The 24,359-nt window shown below is 41.6% G+C and overlaps 2 protein-coding genes across 2 annotated transcripts; both read left to right on the top strand.

The window, feature by feature from the left end:
• The first annotated feature begins 419 nt into the window (after nucleotides 1–419).
• Nucleotides 420–6,469, top strand: LOC124148059 (EKC/KEOPS complex subunit LAGE3-like). Its single transcript, XM_046518989.2, has 3 exons — nucleotides 420–535; nucleotides 3,304–3,432; nucleotides 5,545–6,469. Exons 1-3 carry the CDS (start codon nucleotides 516–518, stop codon nucleotides 5,651–5,653), a joined length of 258 nt encoding a protein of 85 aa, XP_046374945.1. The 5' UTR covers nucleotides 420–515; the 3' UTR covers nucleotides 5,654–6,469.
• Nucleotides 6,470–14,568: 8,099 nt separating this feature from the next.
• LOC124148058 (cation-dependent mannose-6-phosphate receptor-like) lies at nucleotides 14,569–24,067 on the top strand. The gene is made up of 7 exons (XM_046518988.2): nucleotides 14,569–14,808; nucleotides 18,024–18,114; nucleotides 19,217–19,335; nucleotides 19,890–19,980; nucleotides 21,213–21,319; nucleotides 22,502–22,628; nucleotides 23,642–24,067. The coding sequence occupies exons 1-7, from the start codon at nucleotides 14,630–14,632 to the stop codon at nucleotides 23,711–23,713; spliced, it is 786 nt and encodes a 261-aa protein (XP_046374944.2). The 5' UTR covers nucleotides 14,569–14,629; the 3' UTR covers nucleotides 23,714–24,067.
• The last annotated feature ends 292 nt before the right edge of the window (nucleotides 24,068–24,359 follow it).

The raw sequence follows: 24,359 nt of genomic DNA, 5'->3' as shown, positions 1-24,359 counted from the left end.
CACATATTTATGGTCCACAAAATTGCATATGACGTCAAGCTTCCATTATAAATGAAGGAATATGACTTGTTCACTTCATAATTCAAATGCACAACCCAAGCAGTAAGTTTCTTTTATTTCATATAACAATATATTTCACTTTAACATTAGTTTACGATCTTTTAATCGACCACAAAAAAAGGAATGCATGGTTTTGCAATATAATTTTTATGTCTCATTTCGAACAGCGAATATACAATCGCATGAAGGAGTTCCCCTTTTTCTATCCCAATCACTACGTAGAAAATGACATTACTATTACGGTTCTTTTATGAAAAGAGTAATTTCAAAAATACCCCAAATCTAACAGATATTATTGAAGTAACGGCTGACACCTTATGTTTCAAATATACACTAATGGGTGTTGGTTGGGAAATAGTATTCTACAATACTTCCGGTTTACATCACTTCCTCATTGACTTGCACATGGCAAAATGAAAACAAGTCTGTACGTTTACTGATAAACGTTTGACGATATGGAAGGAAATCTCAGTGTGTATCCCTTTGGCGTTATGTTAGTAAATTAGACAAGGGGTACGTCTACCGCCGCGCGAATTAGTTCACGCTTAGCTTATCCCGTCATCTGATGCCGTAATGGGGTGACGAGACGATCAACCGACCCGCAGTGTCTTGAATCGGCTTCACGGCTTGCCCCTCACGGCTCTCTGACTGACGACTGGACTAGTCAATCGGACACAGCATCGTAGAGAACACGTTTATTTATGTTTATCTACATTGCTGGAGAAGCACTTTCGTCAGATTTCAAGTTGGAGGATCGAATTCCCTTTGCCACCTTGAAGGTTGGCAGGTCTAATGAGTTAAACTGGACCAGGGTGCATTCACAAATACCATGAATACTTAGTGCTTGTTTAGCTAGTGATCAGTGTCAAAGAGTGTTTGTTACTGTACTGAAAATGTCCCTTTGTACTTTTTTTTCTCTGCGAATTATTCCCATGTAACAGTTTTTTAAAAGAATGTTTATTTCAAAACTGGGAATTTTTGTTTCCCCAGATTTCTCAAGTGTTTTAGGTCCGTTATGAATTTCCTAGCGATTATGTTCCCTAAGCCTAAACCAAATACTGTAAACTACATTTATAACGAACACATTTATAACGAACTGACGGATATAAGAAACTATTTCTGGGTCCGTCCATTTGCTGTATATGTGCTGTCAAATGCTTATGACGAACTACGGTTATAACAAATTACAATTAGTGGTCCCTTTGAGTTCGTTATAACTGTAGCTTACTGTATGCAAGTTGATTGCTTTGAATCATTGAAACTTTGTTCCACACGCATGTGCTCCAAATAAATACGCATCAGAAATGCAGTAAAATAAAATCCAAGCGTATCAACATGATCAAATAAGGAACGAACATTACAGATACGCTACAAAAATAAAACTTGTGTGTATCATCAAAATATTGTGAAGTAACCCTGAGTATTCGATTAGCAATCAGCAACTTATTTTGAAATTATAAACGGGCATTCCGTCAACCTTGCCAAACTCCACGATGACAGTTACATCATTATCATTTGCCATCACACTTTCTTGTGGAAGTATTGTGGTATTTTGGAGTCCTATAAAGCTCTCAAACCACACGACACCAGTTTGCAGGGACTAGATGAATAGTGTTTTAGATATTTAACTTAAATACCCACTTGTGTAAAAACTAGTGGGTAACAAAAGTTTGAATACCCAGATAGAATTACTGATACCCAATGATTTTAAAATGCATGGGTAAAATACCCACCACCAAAAGCTTATCTAATACCCACAACACCAAAAGCTTTTTTGGAGTTCTGAGGTGTTTGATCGGGAAGGGGGGGCCTTACCATGTTCTTGATCAGGAAAGGGGATCCAACGGCTAAGGAAAGGGAAGGGGTAACATAACCTAACCCTGACACAACTAACCCTTAGGATTGAGAGGCACATTAGATCTGTGAAGTGTGAGCCAGCTGAAGCAAATTAGCTGTATAAGCTGCACCTGGTAAGCTGAAGTCTTGCCATTGATACATTGCATGCCAAAGGAAATTGTTCTTTGTTCTCATTGAACAACAAATTTGAATTGTTTGATAGGCATTTCTTAGAAGTTGAGGGGGCATGGGTGGCCCAGTCGTCTAAGGCGCCGCGATTCGCTTTGCAGTGTTGCGTCCCTTGTGCATGCCAGAAACGTATGATTGTGGGTCCGAATCCCGGTTTGCCCCAATTATGTTTCTAGGTTTGTCAGCAACATCCCCGCATCACTTCAGTCTTTCCTCCCACATTAAACGACACGCCATGATATAGCTGGAATACTGTTAAATGCGGCATTAAACCCAACTCACTCTTAGAAGTTGATGGATGACAAAATAGATACAATTTATGGATAACAACTTTTTTATTTAACTGTAATGGCGATGTTTCAGTATAGATTCTTATAATATACCATTGCCTTGCTTGACAACAGTGTAAGGATCTTAAGCGAAAGGTTGCCATTACAGTAAACTAAAGAAGTTGTTTTCCATAAACTGTGTCTACTGCAACAAACATGAATACATGACACTTAATCATGAGCTTGATCATGACTTGAGATTCATGTCATGAGTTATGTCCAAAACTTGGCTGACTTGGTTTTTACATCAGAGCTCTAGCTGAAATTGCACAGATTCAAAACATCCTTGACTGACGGACAAGGACCTGACCAAAACTGGAACTTTTTCCAGACAAAAATGGCACCACTTTCATATGTTTGTATGCTATTTTGTGTCAATAAAGATAATGATTAGGTGAATATTTGATATTCTCTACGGTCGCATGTATTTATTTCATAATATGAATTGTTTACCTGGATACAATGACTCTTGCTATGAGCAATAAAACCAGCATGTCTGATTTCATTATCATGAAATAAATTAAAATGACAGTTCCGAATGTAGATAATAAAGACCATTGAAGGAATATTTGTGTTCTGTGTGGGTCGTCTTTTGTACAAATCAAAATTCTGAATAAAAGTGGTTATAAAAATGAAGCTAAATTTTTTAAGAACGCCAACATCTGATTGGTTCAAAACCCCACTGGTCCTTCATTTAGATTGGACAAAGTTCACTTGGGGTTTACCTCGTGCATCCCACTATGAAGTGGTATTGTTTGGAAGTAAAATATCTAATTGTAATTAGAATGTGTTGTGAGCAAACCTATTGCAATAGTCTTGTACAATGTGGAACAATATATTCAGGTAAACTTTGATTGAAAACTGTATGGTTTGTCCTTGACAATACAAGTGATCTGAAGGTGCCGTTCCCGACTCCGAGGCAGGCCGAGATAGCTCATGGGACACTCAGTGTTGACGAGGAACCACGGCGGGGAGGAGTCCGGCGGACCCTCTCTCTGAAGGGGAACATCTTGAATGTGTAAGGCCATGTTATGTATTTGATGGTTTGTTATCCTTGATAATTTTGATTTTCCAGGGTTTCATATCCCCTTTTGTTGAGATAAATCCCGGGGCCTTGTTCCACAAAGCGATCACAGTGCCAGGACTGTCGTAGGTCTGTGTTAATGTTTGGGAGTTACGATTGTCGTAGCTTTTTGATCACTATGGGAAACAGGGCCGTGGACTATTTGCTACTTCTCTGGAAGTTTTGATATTTAATAAATAAATGATGAGAGGGAGTTGTTTATTGTTCAATAAAGCCCTAAAGGGAGAGTAAAACATGAGGAGTGCAGCCCCAAGTGGTTTAGTCTCCCTGCAGTGTTTCATTGTACGATAAACAGCGACCACAAGTCGTTTATTTCTTAAATGAGATATCAACATCACGCATAGCCTCTTTAAGGATGTTGGTAAAATTTAAAAGCTTTGAAGATATTTTCCCAAATTTTAATAATGATAACTCCCTGAATAGAACCCGACATCGGAAATGTCGGACAAGTCCATTTTTCGAACAGGAGGGTTAAGTTTTATATATCCTGCATATTCTCACCATCCTCACATTGATTATCTGTACCTTTTTTCCTAATGATTGTCATTTCACTCCCACTTTTGGATGTGATCGTTCGGCAATTGTGTTTATATCTGTAGCTCAGCTACATCTATGGGGAACAACTCAACAGACACTTCCAAGTTCCCTCTCAAAAAGGGGGCACGGGTGGACCAGTCGTCTAAGGCGCCGCAATTCGCTGTGCAGAGTTGCATCCCATGGACACGCCAGAAACCTATGATTGTGGGTTCGAATCCCGGTTCACCCCGATTACGTTTCTAGGTTTATCAGCACCATACCCGTGCTCGTGGGTTTCACCAAAGTGGTAAACATCTGAGACCTGCATCACTTCGGGCTTTCCTCCCACATCAAGCTGACACGCCATGATATAACTGGAATACTGTTAAAAGCGGCGTTAAACCCAACTCACTCACTCACTCCCTCTCAAAAATAAATGACATCTTCAAGTTGCCCATATTTGAATCACCAGAAAATGACGTCATGATAGAACAATGCTTTATCATGAAATAAACCATGTTTCGTTCTTTATTGTTCTTTGCAGGGGGCACGGGTGGCCCAGTCGTCTAAGGCGCCAGAAACCTATGATTGTGGGTTTGAATCCCGGTTCACCCTGATTATGTTTCTAGGTTTGTCAGCACCATACCCGTGCTCGTGGGTTTCACCGAAGTGGTAAACTGGAATACTGTTAAAAGCGGCGTTAAACCCAACTCAGTCACTCACACTCACCATTATTGTTCTTTGCCATTTATTGCGAAGCTATCTAATATATATAGAACACAAGGTGAAGAGCAGGGAGCTGTCATTTATAAAGTTTACTCCTTCTGCCCTTGGCAAGAGGACCGCCTCCGTGGTCTAGTGGTAGAGCGTCCGCCTGGAGAGCGGAAGGTCCGGGGTTCGATCCCCGGCCGCGTCATACCAAAAGACGTTAAAAGATGGTACTTGTTGTTACCCTGTCTGGCGCTCGGCATGAAGGGACTAAAACAAGGACTGGTCGGCTCGGAGTCAGTATACTGTGTCTGAGTGGGGTATTCATGTTAAACTGCAGCATGGTATCTCAGTGAGCTAGCACTATAAATCGGCATCAGTCCAGACTAGTACAAGCAGCCACACAAACACATACACGTACATGCACATCGCTATATAAGTGCAATTATCTTGGACGCGACGTTAAACCCAATTTCACCTCACCTCAGCTTGGGAAGAGTATAAAATTCAACTATTGGTACAGTATGGTTTCTGGGAAATCTGATCAAATTATTATTTATTCATGATTTTTGTTTTTACATGAGGTACCCAGAAACTATATGGTGCATTTGATCAAATATTATTATTAAGTAAAGTAACAGTTCTTTTATCTTTGCTAGACACCTTGGATTTTTTATATTCATTTACCTCTGGAATCGTATCAGAAGAAAAAAATTACAATATGTAATTATTATTGTTTCAATTTTTAGTAATTTAGGGTTGGCGGATCTGATATCTAAGTTAAACAAATCTGGTCATTACTGTATACAATTATTGTTGCAGGATGTTCGAGGCGTCGGAGGCGAGGAAACTGCGAGTGAGCGTGAATTCTTTCATGGATCATCTGATCCTAGTGACACAAACTCTTGACATGTTCGGACCTCCCAGCTGACGAAGAAGAAAGTTTTATGTACAAATTCACATCATCTCCTCACCTACCTATACATCACCTGTGATGAAGCTATCAAGCACAGAAACTGCAGCCTCATCACCGCATACACATCAACTCCAGTGATGAAGAATGTGTGATGTACAGATTGTCTCATCATGTCCAAAAACACAGCGTGATCTCCTGTGATGAAGCTAGCAGCAGTTTCAACATGGGAACTGGTCATTTTTGAAGAGGGGACTATCTGGTACCAATGTCCAACCTAGGTCACCGTGCTGAAGATAATCTGTGTTCAGAAGAAAAATAAATCTGGCAAATAAATCTTACAAATATGCACACAAAATTCAAAATCCGTTGCATAGCAACATTTTAATAACAAACAGGAGCCTTTTCAGGCTTAAAAATTCCCAACATTATCAGGAGCACTGCAGACCTGGATGTATTAATTTTTGCCATGAAACTGAGACATTGTGTCTTTCTAATTAGAATATAGCTGCTAGATATACATCATAAGATTCAGCAGACAAACTGTGTGTTAAACATGTTGAATGACTTGAATCGAACTTCATGGGGTTGCCAGTTTTCCTGAACCAAGTCTCCCTTTAACGGGGGGCTTGGATGAGTCTTTAAAAACATGCAAGCTTGTGGGAGACATGAAGTTATTGTGTTTACATATAGACAAATTTGTGTGATTTGGAGGAAAACAAACTATTTGTCATTACAGGCATTGTACTGGCAAGTCCTGTAAATCCGCCATGGTTGGTTGCTTATGATTCTGTTTGATTGACGAGTATCTCAGATAAACGAAATTAAGTACTATCAATGTTCGTGATCGAAAATCGAACAACTACACTATAGATAATGATACAAACGTAATAAAAAAGGGAAAAAGGAAGTGTCCCTATTATGTTAGTCAAGTCTCGTTTATCTGACACTCGTTAATCTGACAATTGTCTTTAGCCGACGCTAATGATGGGAACCCATTAAGTCAGTGCTGTTTAGACCCACTAATCCGACAGTCTTGCACTTCGACTCCGACACACCTAATTTGCAATTAATTACCAAAATCACTAAGTAATCAGTCTCGTTAATCCAACACAGTTATCAGCGAACTGAATGGTCATCTGCCTGCGAGTACACAGCCTGTGTTTTGATGTGAGACGAGTCGGCTGGTAGATGCATATTACAACGGCTGCAGAGATAAACTTACTTAACAGTAAACAATTAATGCTTTAAATAAAGAAAACAGGATTTATCACATGCTTAGATTATCTCAAAATCAGATACAAGTTCTCACTGTCGCTGAGGACATCACATTAGAGGTCACGTCAGAACAACCTTTCGCGAACTATCCTGTTTTGTTTATTTAAAGAATTAATAGGTCTAAATAGCACTGTTTAATCGGTTCCCATCATTAGTGTCGGATAAAGATTATTGTCGGATTAACGAGTGTCATATTAACGAGACTTGACTGTACATGCATTATGTCATCATCATAATGGCCATTATGTCATTATCATACTGTCCATTTGGGAAAAGGCCCATGAAGATCCGGGGTAGAATTGGTCTTCAGCAACCCAGGCAATGCTTGCCCTTAAAGGTGACTATGCTTGTCGTAAGAGGCGACTAATGGAATAGGGTGGTCAGACTCGCTGACTTGGTTGATGTGTGGATTGATGCTCATGTTGTCAATCACTGGATTGTCTGGTCCAGACTTGATTATTTTGCAGACAGCCGTCATACAGCTGGAATATTGCTGAGTGCAGCGTTAAACAACAAATCAACTAACTAAACAACGATGTATTAAGAGATGAAGTGCTGTGTGTGATATTTATGGACAATATTCATATATTTGTCAGTTCATCAGTCACTGTAAGTCTCAAAATTTTGAATTTACTTATTTCTGAATTCAGAAACTTGATGAACTGGTAACATATATTTAATACCTTATTTGAGAGGAGGAGGCTAGTAACCTCCCTTCCTTTCTGAAAGAACTGCTCCTGAAAGAACCCAGCAGCTTCCCCTTCTGACAGTACCCTCCCCTCTGACAGTACCCTCCCCACTGACAGAACACCCTGCTTGGATATAAAACAACCCACCCTCCTCTGACAAAACCCATCGCCCCCCTGATTGAACCTCTTCGATTTTCTAGAACACCTCCCTTCTCCGCTTCTGTGGCAGCTAGGGGCCCTGACTTCCATTTGGCCTCATTTAAGTCATTTTCTTTTGCAAACTTTGTAATAAAACAGTTCTTCCTTTTGGTTTGAAGATATAGAGCGGTCTTGTTTTCATTGCTGCCCTGGAATCTTTCTTGAGACAGGCATGGGGTACTGATGACTGTCCTGGAATCTTCATGGGGGGACAGGCATAGGGTACTGATGACTGTCCTGGAATCTTTCTTGGGAGACAGGCATGGGGTACTGATGACTGTCCTGGAATCTTCATGGGGGGACAGGCATAGGGTACTGAGGTCTGCCCTGGAATCTTCATGGGTGGACAGGCATGGGGTACTGAGTTCTGCCCTGGAATCTTTCTTGGGAGACAGGCATGGGGAACAGAGGTCTGCCCTGGAATCTTTCTTGGGAGACAGGCATGGGTACTGAGGTCTTCCCTGGAATCTTTCTTGGGAGACAGGCATGGGGTACTGAGGTCTGTCCTGGAATCTTTCTTGGGAGATAGGCATGGGGTACTGAGTTCTGCCCTGGAATCTTTCTTGGGAGACAGGCATGGGGTACTGATGACTGTCCTGGAATCTTCATGGGGGGACAGGCATAGGGTACTGAGGTCTTCCCTGGAATCTTTCTTGGGAGACAGGCATGGGGTACTGAGGTCTGTCCTGGAATCTTTCTTGGGAGATAGGCATGGGGTACTGAGTTCTGCCCTGGAATCTTTCTTGGGAGACAGGCATGGGGTACTGATGACTGTCCTGGAATCTTCATGGGGGGACAGGCATAGGGTACTGAGTTCTGCCCTGGAATCTTTCTTGGGAGACAGGCATGGGGTACTGATGACTGTCCTGGAATCTTCATGGGTGGACAGGCATGGGGTACTGAGTTCTGCCCTGGAATCTTTCTTGGGAGACAGGCATGGGGTACTGAGGTCTGTCCTGGAATCTTTCTTGGGAGACAGGCATGGGGTACTGAGATCTGCCCTGGAATCTTCATGGGGGGACAGGCATGGGGTACTGAGGTCTGTCCTGGAATCTTTCTTGGGAGACAGGCATGGGGTACTGAGATCTGCCCTGGAATCTTCATGGGGAGACAGGCATGGGTACTGAGGTCTTCCCTGGAATCTTTCTTGGGAGACAGGCATGGGGTACTGAGGTCTGTCCTGGAATCTTTCTTGGGAGACAGGCATGGGGTACTGAGGTCTGTCCTGGAATCTTTCTTGGGAGACAGGCATGGGGTACTGAGGTCTGTCCTGGAATCTTTCTTGGGAGACAGGCATGGGGTACTGAGGTCTGCCCTGGAATCTTTCTTTGGAGACAGGCATGGGGTACTGAGGTCTGCCCTGGAATCTTTCTTGGAGACAGGCATGGGGTACTGAGGTCTGTCCTGGAATCTTTCTTGGGAGACAGGCATGGGGTACTGAGGTCTGTCCTGGAATCTTTCTTGGAGGACAGGCATGGGGTACTGAGATCTGCCCTGGAAATCTTCATGGGAGACAGGCATGGGGTACTGAGGTCTGCCCTGGAATCTTTCTTGGGAGACAGGCAAGAGGGTTGGGGTTGACAGTGTGTAATTGGGCACGTGGAGGAATCCCCACATGAGCTCTAATATAGAAAGTCATTATACAACCTGGATTATAGAATTGTGAAACCCAACACAAAAAGCTGTCCTTCCTAACACCTGACATTTAAAGATTATCTACAAATTCACGAGCGATGTACATTAATTGAAATACATTTTTTTCATCTTTTTCTTATTACTTACAACGTGACACATAATGATATACTACCGACAAAAAATAAGGGAACTGATGAAATGATGGTGAAGGTGTCATGACGATAAATGTCTGTAAAATTAATTTAATAAATCTGGTGTGCACATAATTTCAGGCGATACACGCACGAAGCCTTGATGGCATCCTGCCAATTAGCGGGCGTATAGTTGCATATGGTATTACCCGCCATTCCGTCTGAAGAGCTACCACAAGTTGGCGTCTGCAGGGTCTCGAGCCATCACTGCACCCGAGAACACCCAACAGATTCTCTGTTGGGGACATGCCAGAGGACTTAGCGGGCAAATCCAGTGTCCGTATGTCTATCGTCAGAGACACTGACGATCTGGACACGAAGTGTTCTGGCATTGCCATCTTGGAGCTCAAAATGTCTGTTGATAATTCTGGAGAATGGAACAAGACAGGATGCAAAATTTCGTCAACTAACCGCTGGTCAGTCAAATGTCCATTCACAAAAATGAAATCAGGTCTGTCATGGGGTGATACTGCCCCCACCATGACACTACCGCCCCGATACCGATCTTGGTCAAGATGTATTTGTTTGTTTGTTGTTTAACGCCGCACTCCGCAATATTCCAGCTATCTGGCGGTCTGTAAATAATCGAGTCTGGACCAGACAATCCAGTGATTGACATCATGAGCATCAATCCACGATGACATGCATCAACTAAGTCAGCGAGCCTGAGCACCCAATCCCGTTAGTCGCCTTTTACGACAAGCATAGTCGCCTTTTACGGCAAGCATGGGTTGCTGAAGACCTTTTCTACCGGATCGGGGCTCATGGTTAAGGTGAGGTGAGGTGAAATGGGGTTTAACGTCGCGTCCAAGATTATTGCACTTATATAGCGACGTGCATGTACGTGTGTGTGTTTGTGTAGCTGCTTGTACTAGTCCGGACTGATGCCGATTTATAGTGCTAGCTCACTGAGATACCATGCCGCAGTTAAACATGAATACCCCACTCAGACACAGTATACTGACTCCGAGCCGACCAGTCCGTGTTTTGTCCCCTTAATGCCGCGCGCCAGACGGGGTTACAACAAGTAACATCTTTTAACGTCTTTTGGTATGACGCGGTCGGGGATCGAACGCCGGACCTTCCGCTCTCCAGGCGGACGCTCTACCACTAGACCACGGAGGCGGTCTCATGGTCAAGAATCCACCACAGGAGCACACACTTTGGCTTCTGTATGCACGTGCATCATGTGCTGTTCATGCACGATGTCATTGTGATTAAATTTACTTAAGAATTGACTTTCACCTTTCACGTTGTCGCAAGCTCCGAAGTTCAAACAGTTTGGTCCTCACTCTGTTAAGGTTCATACTCCAATGAACTTACACGAAGTGAAAGTCAATTCTTATAATTTTTATATCACTACCTTTACCACAAAGGACGTAGACCTTGATCTGTTCACAATTATATTTAGTACGTGTGATGTCATGTTTACACTGACAGCCATACAACAACCAGCTGTATCGCGGAATAAAATAGTTCCTCAAAACGAGAGGTGACATGAGCTTCTGTATGCTTAACATGCTCAACAGGGACAACTTTTGTAGTTTCTGTGAACAAATGTACTCAAATAATATCAGCATTCTTCATTTGTCGAGAAAGGTCCGTCAGTAAGTCAGTCACAATGACAGCGCGTCGTAATACATTAATTGTACATCAAGTACATGACGTCACAATGGCTGACACGATAAACGTGACGGGGTAAATTTCCGAAGTGTTTAATGAACTATCACAAGTGTTAGTCATCACTGACCAATTGGCCGATCACTGAAAGGTGATTGTAGAAATGTGTCAAATATATACTAAGGTACATTCATATATTGCTGTAGACTGTCTCTGTAGTCACCGACCACAGTCACATTCCACTGACCACAGAAATCATTAAAGAATAGTAACATTCTGCAAGGCCACTGCTGTTCAAGTAACCTAGCGATGCACGTACCGCTCGTCGACAACGGCCGTTAATCTGTCGGCTACAGCTGCCATACGATCCTCCCTGTCACAAATGTCGTTTAACTGTCTTTTTCAAAATATTAATTGTACACACTTCGTGAACAGACTGAGTAAGTAAGATACCTGGAAGATCAACTGGATGTTACATTCCTTATATCAGCTAACGGTCCTGTATGTGAAAATTAGCACTGGCCACAGACAATAAAACCAAATAAAATACCCTGACATCATCTGTTGTGTATAAGATGATGGTCATGATCTGATTATCGTACGTTAGATAAGGGAGGAGAAAAACTCAAGTGTTTTGTGATACTGGAGATTGGGGAACACCCAAACATGTGGTTGAAATCGGTCACTGACATGAGAAATAAGATTTAGCAACATAAACATGCATAACAGGGCATAGAGGGAATGGTGGAAACAAATTAAAATAGATTTTGATAAAAAAAATATTAACTTGCTTGTGCACAAGCGGTTCCAAAGGATAGGATATTGCATAGACAAAACACACTTGTTTGATTGTTTTGAGTTGTTGTAGACTGACGAATAGCAAGTGTTTTTCATGCTACATGTATACGTTTGCTTCCATCTACACATTCAGAGGGGGCACGGGTGGCCCAGTCGTCTAAGGCGCCGCGATTCGCTGTGCAGAGATGCGTCCCTTGGGCACGCCAGAAACCTATGATTGTGGGTCCGAATCCCGGTTCGCCCCGATTATGTTTCTAGGTTTGTCAGCACCATATCCGTGCTCGTGGGTTTCACCGAAGTGGTAAACGTCTGAGACCTGCACTTCGGGCTTTCCTCCCACATTATATAAGCTGCTTCGCCGCGATATAACTGGAATACTGTTAAAAGAGGCGTTAAACCAAACTCACTCACTACAAATTCAGATATACCACCTGTGTGAAGCATTATAAAGCTGAGAACAGTGATGCCAAGTCCATATATTACTTGCACACACCGGAGTATGCGATTCTTGTGTGCATGCCCTTTCCTGTTAAAAATTTGACACTAAAGTATTTTCAATTGTAGTAAATATAATAATGAATACAACTTGGTAACTCAGTTTCTTGAGGTGTCTCCGATAGATATGATTTTGAGTTTATTAACAGTTTTGATTAATAGGAATTATCAAGTCACTTTCTCTTATTCACATGCTAATTAGAAATTTCAGCGCATTTCGTTTACTATTTCTAATGTCTTGTACATGTAGTGGCACTGTTAATCAAATATTTTATATATGGTTAGACTGTTATAATTGATGAATCTATGTGGAGTCAGAGATCACATACCTCCATCAACTGGTTGCAAATGGACACTAATCAAAGACACCACACACACCCGGTAGAAATTGTTCTAACCAAATGGGTTGATATTTACCTGTAACCACAATGCGAAATATAAAATCACAATCGGTCATTACTGCTGGAAAATAGCTGAGCATGTGACATTCAAAAACCATTTTGGTACGAGATATACACATCAGCGCAGCAGCATGGCATAATCACAGAACGCACAGAGGCACATGATCTTCACACGAAAGAAAATGGAACACGATCTTCACGCAAAGCACAACGGCACATGATCTTCACACAAAACACAACGGCACATGATCTTCACCCAAAGCATGGGGGTATGTTGGATATCATTACACTTCATCACGCTTTTAAGGAAAGCAGAATAGCTTGTAACATTATAAAGTGACCATTCTGGAAAGACAGAAAGTCTTCTGAACTCAAAATACTGCAACTGCATTAACACGACACACTAAACATACAATATGACACTGCCACACAACAAATGTTATTATTTCTGCAGTTGTGAATCACTTGCCTGCAGCAAATCATATCTACATGGGGCCACACAGTTGCACATCAGGTGTGTGCAATACATTGTACACTCGTTCGTATTTTCAACAACTGATTAATTTATAGTCAAGACAAATCTACAATCACCAGTACCTATACACGGAAGAAACAACACATACATTAGACACTACAACTCCATTGCCAAATGGGGGGACATTTGACGAATAGAAAGTAGAATTTGTTTTAAATATGAGATTCAAACGGTATGATTATAAATTTGTTTATTCATCTTGGTTTTATGTTTGTACGTATTTATCTTGTTCTTGGGTATGCATTATTTATGACATATTCTTATTCTTCTTTGCAAAACTCTAATTGCAGTAATGAACATAAGCTTAACCAGCTGTCGCCATGTTTCCCTGAAGAAAGATTGACGATCTGCATTCGCATATAAATTATAGTGGTAGAGCGTCCGCCCGGAGAGCGGAAGGTCCGGGGTTCGATCCCCGTCCGCGTCATACCAAAAGACGTTAAAAGATGGTACTTGTTGTTACCCCGTCTGGCGCTCGGCATTAAGGGGCTAAAACAAGGACTAGTCGGCTCGGAGTCAGTATACTGTGTATGAGTGGGGTATTCATGTTAAACTGTGGCATGGTATCTCAGTGAGCTACCACTATAAATCGGCATCAGTCCGTACTTGTACAAGCAGACACACACACACACACGTGCATGCACGTCGCTATATAAGTGCAATAATCTTGGGCGCGACGCTAAACTCAATTTCACCTCACCTAACCACTCTGTATTGATACATATCTTTGACCAACTGCGTTAACGTATTCGAAGGACACATCGCAAAAAAAAAATCATATTACACCCATGAGAAAGAGAACCCAAAACAATGTTGGTGTTAAGAGAGATTGAGATGGTAACATCACTTTCTAAACGTAACTTTGGTGGCGAATGGATCAAGGGTTTTTATCTTAATAGAATGGAGATTAATGCCCTGGATTATCGAGGATGTATCAAGAGCAAACGAGGCTACAAATTCAGGTCCGCTATCACATACACGTCAGTACAGTCGGTCCATAGCTCGAAACAATTTCACCCAGAAATATGCTATCGTAACGGCAGTATGCACTATAAATGTAAGCGCCGTGTTGATAACCTGCAGTCATATTAGGTTATTACGGAGTTATCAAGCACGCGCAAGTCACATGATGCGCAGATCTGGGTCACTTGGACATGGGGTTTAGGTTTATTGATCGCTTCTGGATAGCCGTGGGGGTGGTGCTCGCCCTGGGGGTGCTGCCAGGGTCCAAGGGTAAGCAGTGTGTGGGCTTGGGACCATGTATGTGTGTGTTCGACGACGGTAGTGGCACAGCCGATATGACGACCACGGGAAACACTGATGGAACGGCAAAGTAAGTTTTTTTAATCTATATTTGTCATAATGTTCACATTAGTCGTATGTGTTGTAAAACAAACTTTTTAATGTGTTAAATGTGAAATTTGGCTAAACATGCTTAAAACAATATTTCAGCTATATTAGGGTGAAAAGCTCGAAGTGATGTAGGTTTTAGACATTTACCACTTTGGCGAAACCCACGAGCACTGGTACGATGCTGACAAACCTAGACCACAATCAGGACAAATCTGGGATTCGAACAAACGACCATAGGTTTCTGGTACGCCTAAGGGACGCAACCCTACACAGCTAATTGCGGCGCCTTAGACGACTAGGTCATTCGTCCCAACTTTAATTGAGAACTCTCCAAAGTCGTATATATTAAACTGGTGGGCAACAGAAAGAATACACGGGAAACTGGGATTTGACCAAAATATTACAAATGTTATCAAAACGGCGCTAGGCTGAAACACCGTCGCCTAAACATTGCAAACTTAAGGTCCAAACCTCAACTATGATATCCGTATCGAATACATCGCCTTCCAATAACCATGTCTTGTTCGTTTCATTAGGCCCGGCAGTTTAGTTGAAAATACGTAAAGCAAAAGAGTGAGTGAGTGAGTGAGTGAGTGAGTGAGTGAGTGCGTGAGTGAGTGAGTGAGTGAGTGAGTGAGTGAGTGAGTGAGTGAGTGAGTGAGTGAGTGCGGGCCTGCGTGCCTGCGTGCGTGCGTGCGTGAGTATGGTTTTACGCCGCTTTTAGCTATATTCCAGAAATATCACGGCGGGGGACACCAGAAATGGGCTTGGGAATCGAACCCGGGTCTTCGGCGTGACGAGCGAACGCTTTAACCACTAGGCTACCCGACCGGCCGTAAAGCAAAAGACATCAGCGATTTCCAACTATTTAAGTTGGTAATCATTTTTGTAATCAGTGACATATACATTAGAAAATTTCAGCCTGACCGGACGATATGTAGGTTTCTTTGGTTGTTTTCTATTTTGATTACCGAAATAATAATCGTCAGGAAATATTCCGAGCCCTCGGTTGTGTTTATCCGACAGAGTTGAGTGTTTCGTTGAGTATGTAGGTCATCGGCCCATATACAGTGATATATATTTTAAAACATTACATCTGTATGCGTCAACTTTTGAAACGATAGGGATATCTTGTTTAACAAAACGTTCTTGTTGTTGATATGAATGTCACTGATATTTACAGAAATGATTCGGTAGTTCTTCAACTGTTGCTGACATAAGAAATCTTAACTTGTAGATGTTTGGCTTTTGACATGTACATATATACAATATACATGTGGTAATTGTTATCATCTTACATAATGACAGAAAGAGGAAATATAAACGTAAAGGTGTTAAGCTTCTCTACCAAAATTACACAGTGGACATGCACGTTGACACATCAATGAACAATATCAATGGCCCTCCCCTTCTACACACTACAACAATTGTCTTGTCTGAATTAACCCCTGAATGTCGGTATGGTTTTCGGGATATTTAACTGGTTCTGACAAGGTACGCTGTCTGATAAAGCAATGAATGACATCATTTGCAAATGTCGATATTTGTTTCTAATAAATCGATCCACAGCTGCTCCTGCAGAGCATATTTGCCATGCTTTAATATTCAAATTGATAACGTAATTCATAGATTAGGAGAATAGTATTGGACTGAGGACTCATCCTTGTTTAAGGCCTACGGTACGATAAAAACTTTAGGATATTCAGTGTATAATACAACACCGTAAATAACAAAGTAAGGGTCCATTTGTCTCTAATTCACAGGATGCTGTTTTTGTTAGTGTTATGTGGCAGAAGATGGCATTTAACATGTGAAATAAAATATGTTATGTTCACACTTTTATCCTTGAAAATACCCACTTTAAAGAAGTTTTCACTGTGATCATGCTCTCTTCTCTTGAACGTCAGAGTGTTATGTGACAGTAGATGTTAAGTTTAGTTCAAATGGTTGTTCAGTGGCAGCAGATTGAAGCGCTCGTAAAACTGTTTCCAGATATATTGTTATTGACGGTATATGTGATAGTAGATGTCAAGTTTATTTCAAATGATTGTCAGTGGCAGCAGATTGAAGCGCTCGTAAAATTGTTTCCAGATATTTTGTTTTGACGGTATGCAACAACAGGAGTACTTGAGAGTTATCCACCTTTGTTTAGCGACACTGAGACAGACTGTATTGTTCACATGGCAACAGGCTGTACCAACATAAGACAAACACGAGGTCGATTTGAGATCTTCTGAGATCTGATTTATCTACTCTTCCAGTGCGGACGCGATACCTATTCTGAAAGGGTTGATCTTTCTGCCTGCCTCCATCACTATATGCTGGATTCAGGAATGGCGCATGGGCCTCACTCCAGATATTCAACCGTGACAAATTCAGGACATTAGTCCACAGACTGATATAATAGACCCTGTTACTTTTAGCTGTTGCCACCTATCTGACCAATGTATTGCCTTTCATGATTGTAAACCTGATCCTAAGTGTTTCAATATAATTTATAATGTATTATTCTCTTTTGTGGTTATTTACTGATTATTCAATTTAGTTCTGTATGGACTGATTACAGGGTTAACCTTCGCCTTTCAACTTGGAAACCCCCTCCTAACATTAGCTTTAAGTGCTCCGATGACTATCGTGCAGGTAGTTCACCGATGTTAAATTCGTTCTAGGCAGGATGATGTTTTGATTTGCCTTAAGTTTGTCAGATCACCGTCAGGCAGACAGTTCTCCGCTGTTAAATCTTTGCCGAAGGGATTGTTTTGTCTGTTCTAGGCAGGATGATATTTTGATTTACCTTAAGTTTGTCAGATCACCGTCAGGCAGGCAGTTCACCGCTGTTAAATCTTTGCCGAAGGGATCGTTTTGTCCGTTCTAGGCAGGATGATGTTTTGATTTACCTTAAGTTTGTCAGATCACCATCAGGCAGGCAGTTCACCGCTGTTAAATCTTTGCCGAAGGGATCGTTTTGGCAGGATGATGTTTTGATTGGCTTTGAGATCGTCCAATGTTTATAAAAAAACAAAACAAACTTAATTACGTACATGGAGACGGCTTTTGTGGGTAAGTCGCTGCATTTTCAGCTCGTATTTACGTACAGCGGCGATGCCGTATATTTTCAGAATGGAATATGATGACACGTTTGTATTAAGGTAAACCCATTTAAATCCTCTGAAAGAATATTCTGTCCTGTTTCAGGTACGCAGACTACACCGCCCTCTACGACTCCTTCCTCTACTCTTACAACCCCTGCTACTCCTTCACAGAGAACTCGTGCACTGATGCTGCGGTGAGACCAGAGTGAATGATAAACAAACGGGAATGTGTGTCACGATATGATTGGTTACGAATGTGTGCCACGATATGATTGGTTAAGAATATGTGCCGCGGTCTGATTGATCAACAGTGTGTGCTGCGATATGATTGGTTACGAGTGTGCGCCACGATCTGAATGTTTTATAGACGTTGTCACACTGTATTGGTAATTGAGCTGATTCATGGCCGCCTCTGCGCATCGTCATGTTGTGATATAAAGAGACGGTCCCAGTTCAGTTGTACCCGGAAATCTTGTGGACAAATCACGGCGTATGAATATTTTTCTAGCAAACATGTATTGTTGTTCTTAATGCTGAATTGGGAACAACATGTCAGATTTTACTTGTCAAACTGAATAAAATACTATGTCATCCATTTATCTATTAAGTGTGTTTTAGTGTGTTATCAGAACAGCTCCAATTTGGTAAAAGATCAAGGAAATAGTTTAGCTGTAGTGCAAATACATGTTACACACATTTTATTAGACTGGAAGCAGTCCCTCTTTTCTGTATGAATTCAAATACAAAAAAATAAAGAATTCCAAGGCATATGTTTTTCTTCCTGGCCTGGTGTGTTCAGACTGCACGACAACCTACTTTTGTTGTCGCATTTTGTTTGTTTGTTTACGGTTTATTTGATACGGTCTAACGTATTATATCAGTTTCTAATTAAGTAAAATTAAAATATATGTAATTTCCATCACTTTAATGTCATTGCCCGTAAGTTACTGAGATATGATTTGTTTGTTTGTTTAAAGCCGCACTAAGCAATATTCCAGCTATATGACGGCGGTCTGTAAATAATCGAGTCTGGACCAGACAATCAAGTGAGCATCGATCTACGCAATTGGGATACGATGACATGCATCAACCAAGTCAGCGAACCTGACCACGCGATCCCGTTAGTCACCTCTTACGACGAGCATAGTCGCCCTTTACGGCAAGCATAGGTTGCTGAAGACCTATTCTACCCCGGACCTTCACGGGTCGGTGCGATATGAAGAGACGGCCACCCGTGCCCCCCGATAACGATATGTGAATTCAGGGGTGTCGTTGACCATGTTACTGTCTTTGCAGATGTGCCAGAGTGACTACAGCCAGCAATCGTGGAAGACTGGCGAACAGAGTACAGCCACTTGGTCTTTTGACGGGACAAACATCCAGGTCTACTATAGTGCCAACACTGACGTCATGAGGTAAAATTGAAAGATATTCTTACCGATCTCATTAGATTAGAAAGCTCGAAGTGATGCAGGTCTCAGACGTTTACCACTTCGGTGAAACCCACGAGCACGGGTATGGTGCTGACCATAGAAACATAATAGGGGCGAACCGGGAACACAAAATCATAGGTTTCTATTGTGCCCTCGGGACGCAACTCTGCAAACGATCTTGAAAGAAGATAGGGGCAACATGTGAAATTTCAAACAAAACGTTTTTAGTTCCCGAAAAAAGTTATCAGCGATATTTCACTGGTGGTGTTTTTGGACCTCAAGTTTTAAGTCTAGTTACGTTTTGGTAACGTTTGCTATATTTTGGTCAAATCCAATTATTTCCAAGCGTTTTCTTCTTTTGTCTTAGTCTATGGCGTTCCTTGGTCTGATAGTACCATCCCCGTTTTCTGCATATACGGCATGCGTCATTTTGGACTTCCCTCCAACACGAAGATTAAAATTGAAGTCATTTTTTATTAATATCCAAAGCGGTGTCTACTCGTTAAAAATTCTCATTTGGCGCTGTTTTACCTCAGGGAATCCTTCATCACCGTGATCTGCGACAAGGGGTATGATGAACCTTTTGTGGAGATCCAGGGAGAGGAAACAGAGGGGTCAGCACAATATGTGAGTTTCGAACTAGGTCATGTTAATGTGTGTTTTATTCCAGTCCAGGGGCGGTCGGGTAGCCTAGTGGTTAAAGCGTTCGCTCGTGACGCCGAAGACCCGGGTTTGATTCCCGACATGGGTACAATGTGTGAGGCCCACTTCTGGTGTCCCCCTCCGTGATATTGCTGGAATATTGCTAAAAGCGGCGTAAAACCGAACTCACTCACTCACTCACTATTCCAGTCCAGGGTTAGAATACCTTCCTGCACTGCTTGTTGAAAGAACCGATTGAATGCACCAGGCGGTCAGGCTCAGGGTCTGCGCTGTTGACTGCCATCGTTACCTTTGACGCACCCAGGATAATAAGGCCTGTAAAGATCATTGAATATCTAACACAGGGAAAGGACAAAGGTTTCTGTAGAGCTCCAAAAACTATGTCCACCGAAAAGTGTGCGGTTAGGGATGCGCACTTTGTTGTCATCTTCGCAAATTAGACTTTTCAGCATCACGTATTATACTCACAAGAAATCCTTTTGATATGTTTGTTTATTATATACTTCAGTGTGAAAGAGTTTCCTGAAGTTGAGATAAGTCATATTTTCATTGCAGTGAACATAACACGTTCACGGAACTATTGTCATACAACAGTAGCCTCCCCGCAAATTGTCTCCCTTTATCGTAAGTGTCTGGCCCGTACACAAACTGTTGACTTTTTTTTACGTTAGTTCCATATTGACACGGCAAGATAATGACAGGTGGTCATTTCTGGAGTTAATATCGCTTGTTATTCTCTCGAAAATGTTTCGTTATAAACTGTAAATTTCTCATTTAACTCGCAAAACGCCATTTTCCTTACTTGACCAGCATGGATTCCTTCGCATCAAACAGCGGTCTCGTAGCTTTCAAGAATATATTTTTTAAGTTGATCATATAGAAGTTTATGATAAGGGATTTAAGTGACGTCAATTCTTTTTATTACCTTTGTTTACATTTTTTAAGATTTGGCCAAAAGCTCGGAACTACTTTTTAAGACGCAATTACAAGACTGTTGAAACGTCCCTTCGTGTTAGGTAGGGATAATTTACGTTTCAAGGTTTACTATTTGTAATGAATAAAATTAACTTTCCGGTAGACAACTGAACAAAATGTATGTAATAAATAGGATATGCCAGGTGTGAAATATCATGTTTCTCTCATCTCGTGACAGGCGATATTTTCACTACGCCACTTCTTTCTCGTTTTCTTCTCAGTATGGACGCATAACCTCGAAGTGCGCATGTCCAGACGGTTGTCACAAGACAACTTATAATTCCAACGTGGAGGTTACTCTAACCGGAGGATCCATACTGCTTATAATGTAAGGTTGATGACCATTTATTTTGGTTAATTTGAAATTAATGTGTAATCGGTTAAATGTTTTGAATGTCAATGTTTATATTTACGCCGCATTCAGCAATATTCAAGCTATATGACGGCGGTCTGTAAATAATCGAGCCTGGACCAGACAATCCAGTGATTGACATCATGAACATAGATCCGATACGATGACATGCATCAACCAAGTCAGCGAGCCTGACCACCCTATCCCGTTAGTCGCCTCTTACGACAAGCATAGTCGCCTTTTGCGGCAAGCATGGGTTGCTGAAGACCTATTCTACACCGGATCGTCACGGGTCTTGTCCATCGTCGTCAGTGTAGTCCATAAATTTGTTACAAGTTAAACGTTTAACTTGATTTTCAAAATAGACGTTAGGTAGCTTTCTTTGATGTAATACCTAATCTTCAAAATCTTCCCCGATAACTAAATATAAAGGACTAGAAGCCTTAAACTTGCTTTGTGAGACGATCTAAATATGTTTAAATCTTTATCGGACATGAAACATGGCTATCCCTCTTTTTCGAGCGATTGCATTACATTGTATTTTTTAAACGGTATGACGGCCTCCGTGGCCTAGTGGATAGAGCCTCTGCCGGGAGAGCAGAAGGTCGGTGGTTCGATCCCCGGTCGAGACTTTAAAATATGGTACTTTTTGTTCCCCTGCCTGGTGCTCGGCAGTAAAGGGATATAACGAGGATTGGTCGGAGTCAGTCTACTGACCAAGTTGGATTATCTATGTTAAACATGCTCACACACCCACGTCGTGGGTTCGTTCGAACCTTAGATTCCCTGCTCGGGGTCGTGAGTTTTACCAAACAGGTCTGAGACCTGTTTAACTTCGGGCTTTCCTCCCACATTACTTTCAAGAGGTGGTCACCCAATCACTCATAGGCGCAATAAACTTAATTTTTAAATGTTTCCTGCCCAAAGAAGCAGGGATCAATTTCGTAAAGCGATTTTAGCGGCAAGTATGTCGTAAATTACGACAATCGTTGCTATACGATCGCTTTGTAAAACAGAGTGTAGTACGACTGTCGGAAGTCCATGTCAAAGTACGGAAGATACGACCCTCTTAGCGCTAAGATCGCTTTGAGGAACGGGCTCCTAGTAATAATGGTCACTGATTCCCCCCGTCACTAAACCACCTCCCTTCGTCCACAGATTATTTGTGTTGATTTCCGTATATCTGGTGGGCGGGGTCACCTACAACAAATACAGGCGCCAGGCCACGGGGATAGAGGTACTGCCCAACTCGTCGTTCTGGGGAGCTCTTCCTGGACTCGTTAAGGTGAGACAACGACTCGCCCTTAGGGGTGATCGTAATTCAACGACTGCGTAAGTCTGTGTTAAGGTGTGAGGGTTCAGACAGTAAAAGGGCTTACATCCGAGTCTCGTTAAGGTGAGACGCTGATTTACCCTGCAGCGTGATCGTAATTTAGCGACTGCATAAGTCTGTGTTAAGGAGTGACAATTATATGGTTCACTTTCGAGTAATACAGACATCGTAGTTGAAGTAATACAGACACCACTGTTGAAGCAATACTGACACCACTGTTGAAGCAATACAGACATCGTAGTTGAAGTAATACAGACACCACTGTTGAAGCAATACTGACACCACTGTTGAAGCAATACAGACATCGTAGTTGAAGTAATACAGACACCACTGTTGAAGCAATACTGACACCACTGTTGAAGCAATACAGGCATCATTGTTGAAGCAATGCAGACAGCACTGTTGAAGCAATACAGACATCATTGTTGAAGTAATACAGACAGCACTGTTGAAGCAATACATTCACCAATGTTGAAGTAGTGCATGCATCATTGTTGACGTAATACAGACACCAGTGTTGAAGAAATACAGACACCATTGTTAAAGCAACTATGATATCATCGTTGACGTAATACAGACATAATTTTTAAAGAAGTACAGACACCATTGTTGAAGCAGTACAGACACAATTGTTGACGTAGTACAGACACCATTGTTGACGTAATACAGACATCATTGTTGACGTAATACAGACACCATTGTTGACGTAATACAGACTTCATTGTTGACGTAATACAGACACCATTGTTGACGTAATGCAGACATCATTGTTGACGTAATACAGAAACATTGTTGACGTAATACAGACTTCATTGTTGACGTAATACAGACATCATTGTTGACGTAATGCAGACTTCATTGTTGATGTAATACAGACATGATTGTTTTCCTCTCTGTTTACGCTGTCACCATGTGATATCACTCACTCACTCACTCACTCTCTCACTCTCTCACTTTCATTTCAGGAAGGTGTTTGTTTCGTCCTAGGCTGTGTTCGGAGAGGTGGTGGACAGAAATCATCCTACCAAAATATATGATACACTAGAGTCACATCATTATATACTCACCTACAAAATAAATGCACCCTATGCAACAACGAAGACTACATCACCCATGTGTTCCAGAACATTAATTAATCATTTCATTCAAAAGTCAGATGGAAGAAATTAATAAAGGGATGGTCCCACGTTTTGAAATGAAGGCAAACAAATGGAACAGAAAGTAAAGTGTATTTAAACCATAAAATATAACATGAAGAACAATGTTTCTATTTTCTTCCTTGGAGTGATTGTATTATTTAGCAGGTACTTGTTATGCCATGACAATGATTTTCTTGATCCTGGATCGGGAAATTGATATTTGTGGTATTAAAATGCTTATTCTACCCTGTCTTTGGAAGTTACTAGATTATTATGATAACTGGTTTCACATCGCACTGTCTTGTTTGTGATATAAGGGCTAAACTTGACGACGGTTTCACCCCGAATATTCATCTGTCACTCGTCACCTTCATGTATTCGACTCAACTCAATTCCAAAGATCATTGAGGTATTAAAGGGATAAAACACGGACTGGTCGGCACGGAGTAGCCACAGGTTCAACTTCATCTCCTTAATCAGTTGATCCTAGCATCTTAAGGCGCTGTCAGCGAAACACGTTGAGCACTACAAAGTCATACATTCA

The sequence above is a fragment of the Haliotis rufescens genome, unplaced genomic scaffold (genome assembly GCF_023055435.1).
Source record: "Haliotis rufescens isolate VD_foot unplaced genomic scaffold, xgHalRufe1.0.p SCAF_10, whole genome shotgun sequence".
Taxonomy (NCBI): Eukaryota; Metazoa; Mollusca; class Gastropoda; order Lepetellida; family Haliotidae; genus Haliotis; species Haliotis rufescens.
The sequence above is the reverse complement of the archived record's forward strand: the minus strand, read 5'-3'. Positions and strand labels throughout refer to the sequence as shown.